Source organism: Cheilinus undulatus, linkage group 12 (assembly GCF_018320785.1).
Source record: "Cheilinus undulatus linkage group 12, ASM1832078v1, whole genome shotgun sequence".
Taxonomy (NCBI): domain Eukaryota; kingdom Metazoa; phylum Chordata; class Actinopteri; order Labriformes; family Labridae; genus Cheilinus; species Cheilinus undulatus.
The window spans coordinates 17,481,685-17,498,132 of record NC_054876.1 but is presented as its reverse complement, the minus strand read 5'-3'; the positions used below and the strand labels follow the sequence as shown (position 1 = coordinate 17,498,132).

The 16,448-nt window shown below is 38.8% G+C and overlaps 1 protein-coding gene across 2 annotated transcripts in view; it reads left to right on the top strand.

The window, feature by feature from the left end:
* The first annotated feature begins 602 nt into the window (after window positions 1-602).
* Window positions 603-16,448, top strand: part of mtmr4 (myotubularin related protein 4) — a 78,324-nt gene continuing 62,478 nt past the window's right edge. Inside the window, exons 1-2 of one of the 2 annotated variants that reach the window (XM_041800967.1) lie at window positions 603-659; window positions 5,743-5,843. In XM_041800967.1, the coding sequence (XP_041656901.1) occupies window positions 5,841-5,843 (3 nt within the window). In that variant the 5' untranslated portion in view covers window positions 603-659; window positions 5,743-5,840. Of the gene's footprint in view, window positions 660-4,575; window positions 4,697-5,742; window positions 5,844-16,448 lie in introns of those variants that run through there. The other variant, XM_041800969.1, reaches the window with a different exon arrangement.

The window sequence follows — 16,448 nt, the reverse complement described above, 5'->3', positions numbered from 1 at the left end:
TAGTCAAGTTACTTTTGATTTTTAATGTTTAATAAAATTGCTGTAAATAATAATAGTGGCAAAACAGTCATCAGTTTTAACCCTATTTCTGGAGACCAAAGCTCAGGACACAGGACTTTTATCTAAATTCCTCTGTTAAACAAAATAAATAAATGAAAAAGAACACCGGCGGATTAAAATTATACACTTTCATCCTGCTTTTATATTTTCCCTATTAGTCCATCTTTCAGTTTTTTTCAGAATTTTATTTTACTAATGAGAACTAAAGCTGAGCAAATTTCAAACATCTAAATACCAAAAAATTTAAGCTATCTCAGTGCTCGAGTATTGTTCAGAGCTAGGGGGCTCTCACTGCTCCGTGTGCTCGAGCGCACGTACCGAAGGTTTTCTGTTTGTGTGCCTCGGTTTGTGCCGCGCTGTGATTTTCTATTGGAGCGCTGTATTACTTCTCTGGCTCCTGATTGGCTCAGCTGTGGGTGTGTGCGAGTCACTCTCTTAACTGTTGTAAACTTTGATTGGCCAATCAAAATTCTTGAGCGTCATTGGTCTATAATGTTCAGTTTGCCGCTCCGCTACTGGCTGGCCCTTTGGTCATCGCTAGAGAATGCGGAAGTCGTGTAGTCTACTGAGTCACCGTTGTGTCAGCTGATTCTTTCTGAGTGAGTAACTCGATTTATTTTATAAAATTAAGTAACTTCTGAACAATGTTTTGTATGTGACATGTTCTCAGGCTGTTGGATTTGTGTTCGACTAATGAACTGAGGGCGGTTTTCTCGGTTTCAGTGGAAAAATGGCGAATTTTACACACAATCTCTACCACTGTTGCTATCCGGCGGCTAGCATGATGCTAACGTTTGCCAACAGTCCACATAGACACAGGCACACTTTCGCTTTGACTAAACTAGTCGCCTCCTCGTACAGAGGCTTTCAGAAGTAAGGCTGTCGTTTACTTTCACTTTCACCTGACATGTGTTTAAACTTTATTGCTGTTATTGTACCTGTACACCTGTTGGTTTGTCACGAGTCACACATATTACCTGTTCTTCATGGCTCAGGTGGAGCTCAGCACATGCTGGAAGTTTCGTTTTTTGGTCAGAGGGAAGTCCCACTGTTTACTGGAATTATTTTATACGAATGGGGAAGAGAAACTTGTTTATATAAGACTTCACTTAAAGTGGGTGATATGTTTAATGGCAAGAAGCAGTTTAAAATATTTTGTAAAGCCCTTGAGTATTATTTCTCTTTGTTTTAAATGATCTGTTGTCCTGTTGTTACAGCTATAATGATACACTGAAAGCATGATGCTATATTGCTGGATACTAAGTTCACCTATGATTTTATCTTATCTTTAAATTATTTTTCAATTGTTTTTATACAAAGATATGATTGAATAACTAATAAAACTGGTTATTTAATTTTTTATCCAGCCTGCACACTAGAAAGAGTCATTAAACATATACCACCATTAGACAGCCACACTGTTAATACTCTAATGTGTGGCAAAGTAAACAACAAAATTAAACAAGCCTTACCCCAAAGCATATATTTCTTGGGATGCACAATATTGGATTTTTTACAGTATCCAGTATGGCTATACTTATGAAATAATATTAACCAATACAGGTATCAATACAGATATGAAGATGTAGTCTAGACCTAAAACTTAAGTCCTAAAAACATGATTTAAAGTTTGAGGATGAGCAAAATAACAAATTTCAGTTCTGAAAACACACTATAAAGTGTAAGGAATGATGATGAATAAATAAAAAGACTTCAGCGGACGTAGGTTTGTTGGTCCAACATAAAACTCCATAACAAATTTAGTCATACAGCCGATATTTACAGGGATACAGGCAGATTTATTAAGCAGAAATTTATGTTGTAAATATTGGCAGAAATGTGTTCTATCTACAAATATGGTTTTTAACATTAAAGCTTATATCTGCTGATGCCATACAGGTGATATCATACAGATAATATTGTGCATCCCTATATATTTCCTTTGAATTTCTATTAATTATAAAACTAAATCTCACGTCTCAGGAGGTTAATGATAATTTCAAGAAAATGTTCTATTTGAGGTATAAATTATTTTGTATGAAAATCTTAATTGTTTTGCCTTTCGTTGCCACTAACAGAATGCCATATTTTGGTGTGTGTTCAGTAGCTTTTTCACATTCAAGCGTCAAATCAAAAGAAGCTAAATTAACTAGATTTGGGCGCTCCAGGGTCATGTAGGGTGTTATGCCCTATTACACAGAAAGAGAGAGAGAAGAAGAAGAAAGGAGATGTGTTCATTTTATCCTCTGATGTTACTCAGTCTACTGTGAAGTGTGAAAATAATACTGCAGCTATAAACCATTTTCTTCACTCTGTAATACACTTGGTTGAGGTGTGTCCCCTGATCACTGTGCTTGTGTCTGCATCCTGGCTAGTGCTTTGTCAACCTGTATAACGTGCTTTTTAATCACATGGCAGTTAGCTATACTGTATGTGGTATACATTTTTGTGAAGGTTTAACGGTATTAAAAAATCAATACTGCTGTTATGTACCACTATTGGTTGATATATCAGGTGTATATATTGTCAGAAATTTTCATATCTGCTGACACCAATATTTAATTTTCTAAGCTGATATGTATCGATGTCATACCAATAATTTTGTGCATCCCATGAAAATATGACTGTATACCTTTTTTCCTCTCAAAACTTCAATATTACTGTACTATCAAAATACTCTGATCTGATCTATCTGATATTTTAATAACCCTTCAGTGAACAGACAGCGGTGTGGAGTATGTCCATGCAGCAGTTGTTTTACTAAACAACAGGCCTTAAAATAACCAGAGTAATTTATTGTCAGTTTATTGAATGAATGCCATGTACGGAATGCAGCAGTCAGAATTACAGAACAGGATTTGACAAGTGTAAGCATGCCAGCTTCAGAAGAAGGTGTGGTAGTAACCTGGATTAATAGAAACATTTCTCTCTTCACCTTTGTATTCAGAGAATCACGACACACCCGAAAGACTGTGAAATGTAATGATAAGACATATAATTATGTTTACTGCAGTCACGATAATAAAGAGCCTAAACTGCCACCTAATTTATTTTCACTATCACATCTGACAAAGTGATGTCAGGTTTATGGGAAACAATCATGACAGTTGGAGTTCAGATTTGTCAGCTGATTTCCCCTAAACCTTCACAGAAGCAGAATAATCAGGAAGACCAGTACTGTGTGATGTGAGTGAGGGGAAGGCATTTTTGACTGCATTACATAGAGTGGTTTAATATGTGAGATGATTGATTAAATGGGAAATAATTACATTGCTTTTTACTTCACAGAATCTCAATAATTTAAAAAAAACTTATTAAAAAATAGTAACAAATATTCTATTTCAGATGTTTAGAAAATGCGTTTTTCCATTAAAGTTTGGCTGACGTGGGGTGACTGGTATTTTCCTGACCCTATGGGCCTGTTACAGCACATTTGTATATACTTTTGGACTGGACCAATATGAAAACTTGATGTACACAGCAAATAAGGCAGAAGACAATACTTCAAGGTGAATGCAGAATTAGTGTCAACAAACAAATTAGTGTTTGAATATGTTCCCATTAGTGCTGTCAACTGTTTAAAAGGGTGTAATTGAATTCCCCTTATTTGTCAGGACTGGAAATGCCAGTTAGTTAAAGTAATTTTTAAAATAATTTCAATCCCTTTTAAACTGTGAAGCAGCCTCCGGCACTATTAGCCACTGTAGCTACAGCCAGCAGCGACTTCTATGCTGCCACAATGTTCCTTAACCCCGTCGTAAACAGCACTGAACTGATAGCACCGATAGCATCGAAGCAATGTGGTTTAGCACTGTTTTGATCAATGCTATAACAAAGACTTAATCTACCAAACACAAGTTTCCTTACTCTTTGTGTTAATTTTATTTCCATATCAATGTTCCTTTTACTCCTACTGTTAGATGAAGCAAAAATACTGTTGGTCAACATATAGCTACTCCTGGACTTTATTTTCAGTGCATCTTATTGTGGTATAAGTTCTCCATTCTTTAAATAGTATGGTCAGAAATCAATGCAGCACAAAGGTTTGATCTCCTTTTACTTGGTAATTTTCCTGCTGAATCAGCGTTTCACTTTCTTAATGAATAATAATTTTAATCAGACTTTAGTCAGCTCTCACCTCATTACTTTTTCAGCACTTGTTCTTTTTGTATATTCAAATCGTCTTGCTCTATTTCTGTGCGAGGAGGTGACTCATACTGTCCAGAGTGTGATATTTTATTGTACCTTTTTGAAAGCAATTATGACTGGTTACCTACATGTTGTGATTTCTGTATTTATTAGCCATTAGCCCCGAAAGCCATCTCTGTTGATAAAATGAGTCATGAGTGGAGGTGGGTGAAAGGAGAGGGAGTCCGTGCCCCGTAGTATGGCTCCTTTCACTTTGAGAAGCCTGGCACTAAGAGAGTGGGAGGGAGAACGAGTAAGCAATAGAGACAGAGCGAGTGAGAGAGCGAGCGAGGGAGGGAGGGAGGTATGTCATGCTCTGGATTACAACCAGAGTGTGTTTGGGAGACAGAGACTGCTGCTTCTTTGCAAAGCATTGACTTTTAAATCTCTTTAAAAAGTGGAGAAAATCTCAAGAAAAAGTTTGCAGCTTCTGCAGCACTTTGTTCAGGTGAGAGACGTCGACTTTGGGAGGAATATTGTCTGAGCTGAGAGTAGTACTTTTTTTAAATTTTTGGAGCGTGTGCAAAAGGGGGTGTGTCTGGAAAAAAAAACAAGTGTAGGAAAGTGGGACAGTGAGAACTTTGATCTAGTTCAAGCTTTTCTTTAGAATCAAACTATATAAGATATGTTTTGTCTGAAACATGGAAAGTGAACGTTTGTCTGAGTTTTGTCTGAGTTTTGTCTGAGTTTTTCTGTTTTCTCATAGTAAACTTACACTGAACTCCCTAACTGAGCTGCATGCACAGGAAAAGGAAGCAGTGAAGTGTTAGTGACTTTTCATGCAGTAATTCATTAATTCAAGATTACATTTTTTGCTCTAAGTGTTTCAAAATGTTGTGAAATGTTGTGTTACACACACTGTAAAGCACACCACTCTTCTGATAACTGCTAATCTTAGTACTTTATACTCATATTGTTATAAATTTACGACATCCACCTGACTTTGAGGACTCATAGGAGTGGACTGGGTGTGGAAAAGAGTTGTAAACTTTGTCCACGTCTGCTGTATACTTCCTCAGCAGATATCTGTTCTGCTGATAATCCCTTGAAGAATTTTAAGTATATTTCCTGTAGATCCAAGTTTCTCCCACCATGTGAGGTGAAATGAGGTGATCATACTCCATGCATGTGGCTGCATGTCTCTCTGCAGCGCTGCATGCGTGGAGCGTGTTTACCCTGACTTGACCTCATTTGTAGTCTGCCTTTCTTCCTGTACCAGGCTGTCAGCTTAACCATCAATCTGAAGGTGAAACATTTTTCTAAAAGCTGTTGGATCATGGGAGTTTCACAGAAGTTAATCAAGTTCAAATATGTCCCCATTCAACATCTCCAGAAGTTAGATATTGTATTACTTTAGGGTCCGGTTTTACTCTTGATGCTGCACTTAAGACCAAGGAAGGCTTGTCTTTGGCATCCGGCCATTTACGCAATCACACACTCCACAGCCTGCCCACACACAACCCGTGTCTGAAGGCAGTGTTTTTGTGTTTGCAGGAGCCGTTGCTGGCACAGCAGAGCCCGGTAGACTGGAGGAGAGGGAGGGATCTGAAGAGGAGTGCCCAGACCGACTGTCTACAACACCGGCAGGCAGCATGGTGAGCCAATCACACTACTGGGGAGGGGATCCTGTGTTTGCACTTAGATTCCTGGGTGCTCCTATTAGCTCCCTTCATGCTTTCTGTTGATAAGAAGGCAAGTTTGGTCTGTTTCACTCTCACACAGGAAATGGCACAATACTCCTAGAGGCTGACACATACCCAAGGGTGTTGCAACATGCTAAAAAACTTCTGTTGCTCTTTTTTTAGTACATCACACATCTGGTTTAGGGCTGCAGCATTAAAGGATGTGACCATTTTCTCTTTAGGACTACTTTGAATCAGTTTTGTTCTTGTGTCCTGCAGCAGTTTCAGTCAGTTTGACACTATAATTTGGATCAGAAATAAGGAATAATTGGGCTTATTAAGCAACAGTTTTAGATTATTCTTAAGTTTTTTCTTGAGAAAGTTCCTAAGAAAAGTCTACATCGGATTTTTTTATATGACGGCATGAGCATGCAGGGCTGTGTGCAAACACAGAAGGAACACATGATTGAGAGCAATGCATCTGTGATGGCCAAATTACAATAAACCATAAAAACAATTGTTCTTATAATCTAGTGTAAGAAATACTTGACAGTTCCAAAGTTGGTGTTACTAGTAATCTCCACATACACCAGCTGCAGTGCATTCCTCAGTGCCACGGTTTTGCTCCAACCAAAGGCAAGCAACCTTGCACACTGAAATGTCTATAGCGCTGTGCAACACACCTTGAGACGAGGGCAGAGATCACAGAGGGACTGAGAGTTCATGCAGGAATAGTCTGTCAATAACAGATTGTTTGTCTTTTTGGGGTTGATTTGCCATTCTTTTTGACATGATTCCATGATTTTATTGCTTCTCTCATAGTTGAGTATATACGAAGTTAAAAGGTTAATGTTTGCTACAATGAATCTGTGGTTTCATCTTAAAATTCTGTGGCTTTTTACGTCAAAAGTTAACTTTTCCTTGTGAAAAGCGCCATGGTAGCTTTGTGACCAACCAATGACCTTTGGCTCATGTTGTAGGATGAGATGTAATGTTATATAGAGAAGATCGAGAGTTTGTGCATTGTGATTTATTTTGAAGTTGACTAAATACTTTGCACATATTTCTGGATCACAGACTGCATGATTTGTCAAACCAACTGAAGCCAGCTGAACACATCAAACTCTTGCACAGACTCTCACAAGAGTGACAGTTTAATCGGTAAATGGTGGTAATGCATCAGTTGGTTGTTTGCCAACCGTCATTAAACTTGGAAGAGGAAGTAGAGGAAGACGAAGTAAACAAACTTTTTAAAAAATGTTTGATTCTCTCGCTACTGACCGTCGTCTTCTAATTCCTGGGCCGCACCTTTTTCATTGACTGTTGGCAACACGTGTTTGCAGTTGTTCGGTAATCAGTTCACACTACACGATTGTGTCTATATTTGGCTAAAAATTCCAACATATTTGATTGGCTGTGACTGAGGTCGGGTCGGGTCAGTTCCCCTCACACACTTGCAGATTTGCGTCTTCATCCCTCACACACTAATAGATTTTTGTACCAACTAGCCATGCTGACTGTCCCTAATGAGTGCAGACTGGTGCAAACTTTGCCCAACTGGGAATCGTGGGTAAAGTCTGGCAAAAAGTCTTGTAGTGTGTCCTCAGCTTAAGCCTCAAACTTGTTATGATCTCACTGTAATAGGAAAAATATGCATTCCACATCAAGTAAAAAAAGGGAAATCAAAGGGGAAATGGAGACAATGGCCATGCCTCATTTTTCATATAGTGAAAAAAAGATTTCATGGTAAACTTGTTTTAATGTAAGGGCTGACTTTGTTAAATAATAAAATCATATCTGAAGGTTGGATTTTATTGTTTTGAATCAGTTTTTATTGAAGGAAAAAAACTCTCTGAAATGCCAAGTTTATGGTCACAATTTTACATTTGATCATATAAAAGTGCTCAGTTGATAAAAATGATGTTTTTGCCTCTTTCTTAATCTAGCATATTAGGGGGCTGACATGTGCAAAATTATTCATATTATTCCTTTACATCAGCACTTAAAACGTGCTCTCGAGTGTTTTTAGATTTGATTAGATCTGTAGCAATTACAAAGCATTCTTTACTCTCATTATTGAAATGCAGCAGCAATCAAAAGATGGTCAAACTTTTGTTTTACAGTTTACCTCTAATACGATGTTGACTTTGTTCAAAGAAATGTCAAGGTAGTCTCTCTTGTTGAGGAAGGCACCACAACAAGAGAGACTATCTCTATTGGACGGGTAAGGGGTCTTTGGAGGCAAGACTTGATGTAAAAAGAACCAACTGGAAGTGGCAAGAGCAGCAGCGATGCTATAATTAGAATAATTGCCTTTATATATATATATATATATATATATATATATATATGTGTGTACTGTGAAAGAATCACAGTATGCACAGTAGAACTGACAAGAACATACAGGTGATACAGAGAGCATAATGAAGCTGCTAATGTGCAGGAGATCACATTGATCACACAGTCCCAGTCTACTGTGCTTCACTGGCAGGGAATACATGAAATCACTAGTGGTGTAGAGATAATCCAATATGGATCAGTTAACCGAGCCTGACGTCAGCACTGGTCTGTGGAGCCCTGGATCGGTAGAAATGCGGCACAAACCGGTCTTTGGACCGGTTTTAGCGTTATAGATCAATTCATTGAGGCTCTGCTGCTTGTTTTCATAGCCCGTTCCACTATGCTCTGGCTCAATGTCTGTAATCGCGCGACCCGTGGTGACCTTTTACCTTCAAACGAGAGTTTCGTTCGCTGTAGGTTCTTGCTAGGTAGCTGGATGTGTTTCACTGGTCGTCGCCTAGACGTCTTTCAGTAACAGTTCTGCACCTCAGGAAAAAGTCATGTGGACTTTATATGAAGGAGGGATAACTTTCGAAATGTCTACCTGTCTGTACGCTTTGGAGAAAAGCGATTAAGAACTACCGCAGCTCATAAATCGCACCTGTTGAGACGACAGAGCTAAAGTTAAGCTAAGATGCTAACGCTAAGCACAGCACAGACAGACCCGAACATAAACACTTTTCTGAGTTAAAACTCTGAGAAGTCTACAGTTATCACCGTAACAACAGCCCCTTTATTCACGGGGTTTACAACCGTAACATGTTGTTGGGAGTGATTGTTTGGTGACATAATGAATCTGAGCCCATTGGTATTATATTAAACAGACAGGACTTCACTGAGCTGGAGATCAGCTGTTCTGTGTATTAAATCAAGAATGAAAACAATCAAGAACGGTCAGATACACAGAGAAAGGAAGTAACGATGTTTTTGCGACATATAGACTGAATACTCACATTAAGAGGAATTATGAAAGGAAAAAAAATGTATAGAAAGCTGTTTTAATTTGACTGTTTTCAATATTATTTTAACCCCTTGTTCTCCTGTACTAGCAGACACACAGAGCTCTATCCAAATCTCCTTGTGACTTTCAATTTGTTTTAATTTGTGCTTCTTGGGGAAACTTGATATTTAGTTTGTACTGTTATTGGGATCAATAATGCTTAGGAAGTTACGAGTACTGAAGGACCAACATGTACCAGTAAAAACTCATTTTCATATTTATCTCCCAAATTAATGTCAAAGTAAGACAGCTGGGCACCTGGGTGTGATGAAAACTGTCTTAAACATAATTTCAGAATGTTAGCAAAGGAGGCCTGGCATTTAGTCTGTTTTATAAATAAGATCAAATGAACTTAATTATTTGAAATTATCCTGTTTTCCCCTTTTTTGCTAATTTTCCTTAAAGCAAAAAGTTATTTTGATTTAATAATCCAATTGTACTGGATCGAATCGGGCTGAATCGTTCTGTATTTTAATGAATCGTCAGTGAATTGAATTGTAGTCTTTGAATCGAGAGTCAAATCGTCTTGAGAAGGAGAGATTCACACCCCTAGTAACCACCCCTCTGCACTTGCTCAGAACGAGGTGAATCCTCAAACTCACTAAACTCAACACTGAAATTCCAGCAGGCTATAGGAGGAAACTTGTGGAAGTCCTGGGAAAAATCTGCTCTGTGTGTTTTAAACATGCACCTCACCAAAAACTGAGAAAGTTTCAGAGGTCTTTTTGCAGGTGTGAAAGCATCTGTTTTTAGCAGTACAGTTGTGAAAAAGGAACTTCCCCTCCCACATTCATACAATGTACTAAATTCAATGTTAGGCACAACTGTATTGCGGTTAACTCTTTATAGTGGCACCTTTAGCTCTCTCTTGGGTTTTAACAGTAGATTCAGTTATGATTTGAATGAAAGACAGTGAAAACCATATTTATTTTTGCATTGCATATTTTAAACTGGTTGTTCATGTTTCCTGAAATCCAAATTCAAGTGAGTAAAAGCCGATCTTCCTCAGGCAGCATCTTTCTTTTGTCAAGTAGTAGTTTCCTCAGCAGGGTTGCATTTTTATTGCATAGTTTTGTTTCATTCAGGAGCGTGCTGCTGCATGGGTAAAAGTGGCCTAGTAAATAACAGATGTGAAGGCTTTGAAGCTCCGTGCCACGTGTCCCTGGCACAACCTTTTATTCTGCACAATCAGACATTTTTATTCACAATAACATGATGATAAAAGAAGTTTCAACTTATTGAAAGCACATGTCCTAGTAGGACACTGAATGCCAACACACTCATTTAATGATTATAAGCTGAGTAAATGAAAAGCGTCTGCTGTAGTGAAGTGATTAAAATGTCCACTCATACTTTACAACAGAAAACACTGACCTGGGATCTGTCCATGTATCTGCCCTCTAGTGGATGCAGTTGGCTAATGTGCTCTTGGGCAAAACTAGGACTTAAAGGTTATTTTTTTCTTGAGTAAGATTTTCAGGAAATTAATCACTGTAAAAGATACAGAAGTAACTGTGCAGCTTCATATTGCCACACCAGTTCCTGATTTTATTGTGCATGAGACAAACAGTGGTTTGTCAAGTAATGCTGCAGTCATGCCCTGAGGGTTGTAATTAAACTGAGGCATAGCAAATAAAATGGGAATGATGCAAGTCTGTATGTAGGTCACAAATCTGTTTACAGTTCAAGCAAGCCATCAGACTGTACTTTTCATAGTTATTATTAGGTGTGAACTTCAACAGTAGCATGATCAACGTGTACAGCATATTTGACCTAAGTGCACCTTTGTGAAGTGTGCACAGGGATTCTCAAACTAGATGTTTAATGCTGAAACTTTTTCAGTTTTAGTATAGTATAAAACATTATGTCGTAGTGGTGGAAGTATATTTGTTTGTTTGTTTAAGGAGAACTCTGGCCACAGGATGTCCCGTCCTTTTTCTCAATGTACATACAGTGAATGTTCAGTCTGCACAGCCTGTGCTTTAAGAGAGAGGAAGCAGCGACCAGATGAGTGATAAATTCCTCTTGAAGCTAATGTGTGCAGCTTTTATGGGACAGAAATAGGAAGTGTAACAGGAGGATGTGTGTCCCGAGGTTCTGGTCAACTGCTTCCACAGAATGCCACCCTGGCCAGCTGCCCAGCTCTCTGCCTTTTTACGGGACACACACTCCAGCTCAGGGCTTAATTGATGGACGGGCCGACAAACGAATAATGTGCCCAGCCAGGCAAGTTAAATGAGAGCGCAGAGCTCAGATAGTTCTGGGATACCGCTATGTTAAAGCTAAATTTCACATGTTTTCTTCTTGATAAGCATGGTGCACTTAAGGTGTGGTTATGCTGCATGTGAAGTGTGGCCTAAATTCAACTTAGAGTAGTTTTCTATGCCCCTATGCAATAGGTATATAATTGTACATCAGAAGAGGAAATAGTCTACTTAAAAATGTACATGCAATGGCTTTGCTTGCATCATAAATATGCATTTTTTCTTGCAACTTTAAACTGCTTCAGCGGGTCTTTTCAAAGTGTCTAGGTGGTCAAAGCTAATGATATTTCCATCTGTTCTTGCTAGCTGTTGATCTAAGGGTTACCCTCATTGGGTGGGATTGTGAGACGTTTGTTCCAGCAGTTTGTTCCACAGGTAATATGAGCCTTTTAATCCCATCTTGTGAAGCAGCGCTTAATTGCTTCCCAGCCTCCTGCTTTTTTTCCTCTCTGCAACATAACAGGAAGTATTGAGTTCACTCTTGCTGCCGTATTGTCAGACAGATAATAGGAGCATGGAAACGGGGACAATGGGGTTGTTTTACCCTGCCCTCGCTACCCACAATGCCATGTGACGATACCTTGTAGGGGCTGATCTACAAGGTACAGTAAGTTTGTGTGCAGGCAGCATGCAAAGACAGGTGTTTCTGCCCTATACAATGTCACCTGCTTACATAAGGATTAGGTCACTTGTTGCACGGTTTATTTACGCTGAATGCACCAGAAGCTAACAGGATGGAAATGTCTGAGAGTTCATGTCAGGTTGTTGTTAATGATTTGACTGACACTGCTTTGTGACATTGTAAGTTCTATCACTGTTTAACCTTTGTCCTTGTTCTTTAAAGTCCTGCTATCAGTGTTTAGCGCTTTCTGTTCCTCACTTGTACTCTGTTCGAGTAATTCTGGCGTTTTTTTTTTATTGTCCCATTTTAATACATGATTTTAAAGGTATATTATGCAGAATTATAATGGTTTCTTTAGTAGATATTAAATAAATACTAATTAGCCCTTTAATGGTTCACAGAGCTCAAAGGAAATAAAGCTACAAAAGTCCTGGATGCCTATTTCTTGGTTTCCCTTATTTCTTTTGAGCCATTAGTTATTTAAGCTACAGTTTGTTCCATAGTTAATGCAGCTTTTTGTGTGCTAAATATTAAAAAAGGAGAGGGAATAAAACACAATTATTTAAGGAAAAAAGTAACACAGAGCATCTTCTTTTTCTAAGTAAATACAATGTGAAAAATATAAGACGTAATAAAATATGTGCCTTTCGGAGCATTGTATCATGATTTTTGAAGTGTGCAGTCAAATAGCTTGAAGTGTCACCAATGGTCCTTCCTTGTGTTTTTATTCTTGCTCAGTCTCACATGTGTACAGCAGTAAATGACTACAGACTGGCTTATATATGCACGGGATAAGAAATTGTAAAGAGGCTTGAGCAATTTAAACATGTCCTTGAAGCTAGGTCCTCTATTACTGCATAAACATTCAAAACCCTGAAAATAAACTGGCTTCCGGATTGTCTTTGACCCTCTCTGGCTACTTATTCAAAACAGAATTTATAGGTGTCTTACACCTTTTTTCTGTTGGCTAGAGTAAACTGTGCAATTTTCAGTGACATGAAAATTTCCGAAAGCGGTGATTTCAAGTGTGGTACTCTGCTGAATGCCACCTTTGCAATATGGCGGCTCATGAAATTTCATTCCTGTTGAATATTCCACAGTCAACTGTGAGGGACATTATTAGAAAGTGGAAGCGTTTAGGAACACCAGCAACTGAGCCACAAAGAGGAAGACCATGTAAAATCACAAAATGGGTCGACAACTGCTTAAGCGAATGATGCCTAAAAGCTGCCAGTGCTTCGTTGATTCTGAAGAGTTCTGAACTTCCACTGACACTGATGTAAGCACAAAAACTGTTTGATGAGTTCAGTGTGGAAGAACTTGACTAGTCTGCAAAGACCCCTGATCTCAACCCCATCGAGCACCTTTGAGATGAACTGGAACGGAGACCTCATAAATTCTGTACAGAATGAATGGGAACAAATTTCCACAGAAACTCCAAAATCTTGTGGAAATCCTTCCAAAATGAGTGGAGGCTCTTACAGCTGCAAAATGGAGCCCAACTCCTGATTAAAGTACATGTATTTGAATACAATGTCATTACAGCCCCTGTTGGTATAATGGTCTGGCAGCCAAGCACTTTTACTATATAGTGTAGTTACAGTTAATTGAGTTAATTAAGTTAACTGTCCTTGTTTTATCCATTGTATGTAAATACAAATAAAACTACATGTGCTAACAAATACAACTCTGCACATAGTCTCTGAAGTTTGAATAGCTTAAGGGTTCATCACAGACCTGTCCTAATTCTTCATAACTTATTCATATCCTACTTCTACATCTGTGTGTCCACATGTAGACTGACACTCTGGGTTGGTGACTTGCTGCCCTCCTTTCCTAAAATAAAACCTGAGACACAAGAGGCCAAATCTGGTGTTCACTTTTGCGAACAGTCCAGGCGAGGCCAGGCTGGGCTGAGCAGGCAAATAGGGGGAATATGATGTGCAGGGTTTGGACTCTACTTGTGATATATTATAATACAGTTTTCAGACATTTTTGAAACGTCCATCCAGCTTTTGTTCCTAGAGGAGGATAAAGCCTGAGCCGTACTCTTTCTAAGGTATATTGCTAAAATCCTAGATAAAGGTTATTTTCACATTTACTCACAGAGGTCAAGTTCTGAAGTTTTACTAAAGTCTGAGAGAGGAATTAGATCGTTTATGTTCCTACTTTCCTCTCTTCGAGGGGAAGCCCTGCAGACCTCCAAACTTGATGAGGTTGCACTTGTTCAGGATATGAAAAGTCTTAATCTTTGGGCTCCAGCCAAGGAAATCAACACTACCAACCGAGGTGTTGAGAGATTTTCTGTCCCGGGACAGATAAGCTGATGGACTTTCTATGGTGTACGTTACTGTGCCCTTTACTTACAGTGAACAAAAGAGCGGTGCACTGGTGAAAGTTAAGCACACATAAACCAAACCAGTGAAAATGTTTCTGTGGAGCTCAGCTTCAGTTTACAAGAATTTCTCACTTCTTCATTTTGTTAGAGGGAAATACCCTAACTTCCACCACAGGTCACAGGTTTACCATGTGACATGGAAATGATTCTCTGGAAAGTCCTCGATTTATGGAAGTGCATTTACTGCATTAGATGCATGAGACCATTAACCTGATGAAATGAAAGTCATTCTGCACATGAGTGAATCCTGCAGCAAACGGCTGCTCTCTCTTGATATTAAAACACAGAACTGAATCAAGCCGAGGCCTGAAAGAGTCACATTTCTAGATATGTATCTACAAATTTAGCATTGAAATATTCCCTTTAAACATATGTAGTTGATTTTAGTCTTCATTTACTATATCTGCAGCCTGACAGAGGAGCCTGTGCTCTGAGCAGCAGCAGCTGATGCATGTGCAGGGAACATATGTCGAAGCCATGCGGTTGAATAACGGGCTGAAATGTCTTGCTGTTACATAACTGCATCCTTGTGATACATGATTTGTATCATTTATCCATACAAGATTATTGTTTTTAGGGGATGTTCTGTTGTTGTTGCTAATCCTTTAGGAACCTACATTTGTTGTGTAAATTCAGTACCCATGCTGTGTTTTTAAATCCTGTGAATGAATTTAAAGCTTTATATCTTTCTTTTGGTTGCAAAAATTATGGATCCCCCCCCCTTTTCCCATTATTGTTGCCCATTGAACTGTGGCACGATAATTTATTAAATTGCAGAGCTACATAATGACCAATTTCAGTTGTACTACTTGTAGTTTTGCCTTTAAAAAGTATACAACCCATTGGATGTTGTACCCTTTTATTGATTTTATAAATTGATCATGGTCAATATAATTTAGCTTTTTTAACTAATAAAACTTGCATAAAAGCCTCATTTATGTCAAAGTGAACACAGATATCTACAAAGTAATGTCAGATGAAAATATGTAAGGTAAAATAATTATCATTTTCATCCCTTTAAAGCAACTGGCTTAATTCAACAGAGGTCCAGTCAAACAATGCTACTAGGCTCACAATTAGTGAAATGTAAGCGTGAGTGCAGTGAATGTGTCAGAATTGTGCAGACACCTGAGTCTGGAAGGTCCAGTCACTAGTTGATCAGTATTGCAGGCTACCATTACACCATGAAAACAAAAGAACACCCCTAGTAACTCCAGAGAAAGGCTCATTAAAAAGATACAAAAAAAAGTACAATGCACTGAGCATCCCCCAGAGTTCAATTAATTCATAATCAGGAAAAGGAATGGATATGGCGCATGTTAAATCTGCCTAGCTCAGGCCGTCCTCGCAAACTTAGTGACCGTGTGATAAGAAGGGAGGGAGGCCACCAAGATACCTATGAATACTCTGAAGGAGTTACAAGCTTCAGCAGCTAAGATGGGAGAGACTCTGCATACAACAACTGTTTCTCACTAGTCAAAGCGTAATGGGAGAGTGACAAAGAGAAAGCCACTGTTGATGCATTCACATTAAATCTGGACTAGAGTTCATCAGAAGGCATGTTGGCGAGTACGTGGTCCAGTGAAAGAAAGTTCTTTGGTCTGATGACACCAAAATACTGCTTCTTGGCCATCAGATAAGACGCTATGTTTGGCAGACACCAAACACTGCACATCACCACAAACACACCATCCCGAATATGAAGCACGGTGGTTGCAGCATCATGCTGTGGGAATGCTTCTCGACCGCCAGCCCTGGCAGAGGGTGCAGCAAAATATAGGAAAATCCTGGAGAAAAATCTTATTCAGTCTGCAAGGGAAGTACAGTATGGGAGGACTTTTATTTTCCAGCAAGGCACTGAGCCGAAGCATACAGTGAAAGCTACACGGAAATGGTTCAGAGACAACAAGGTGAATGGTCTTGAGTGGCTCAGTCAAAGCCCAGACCTCAGTCT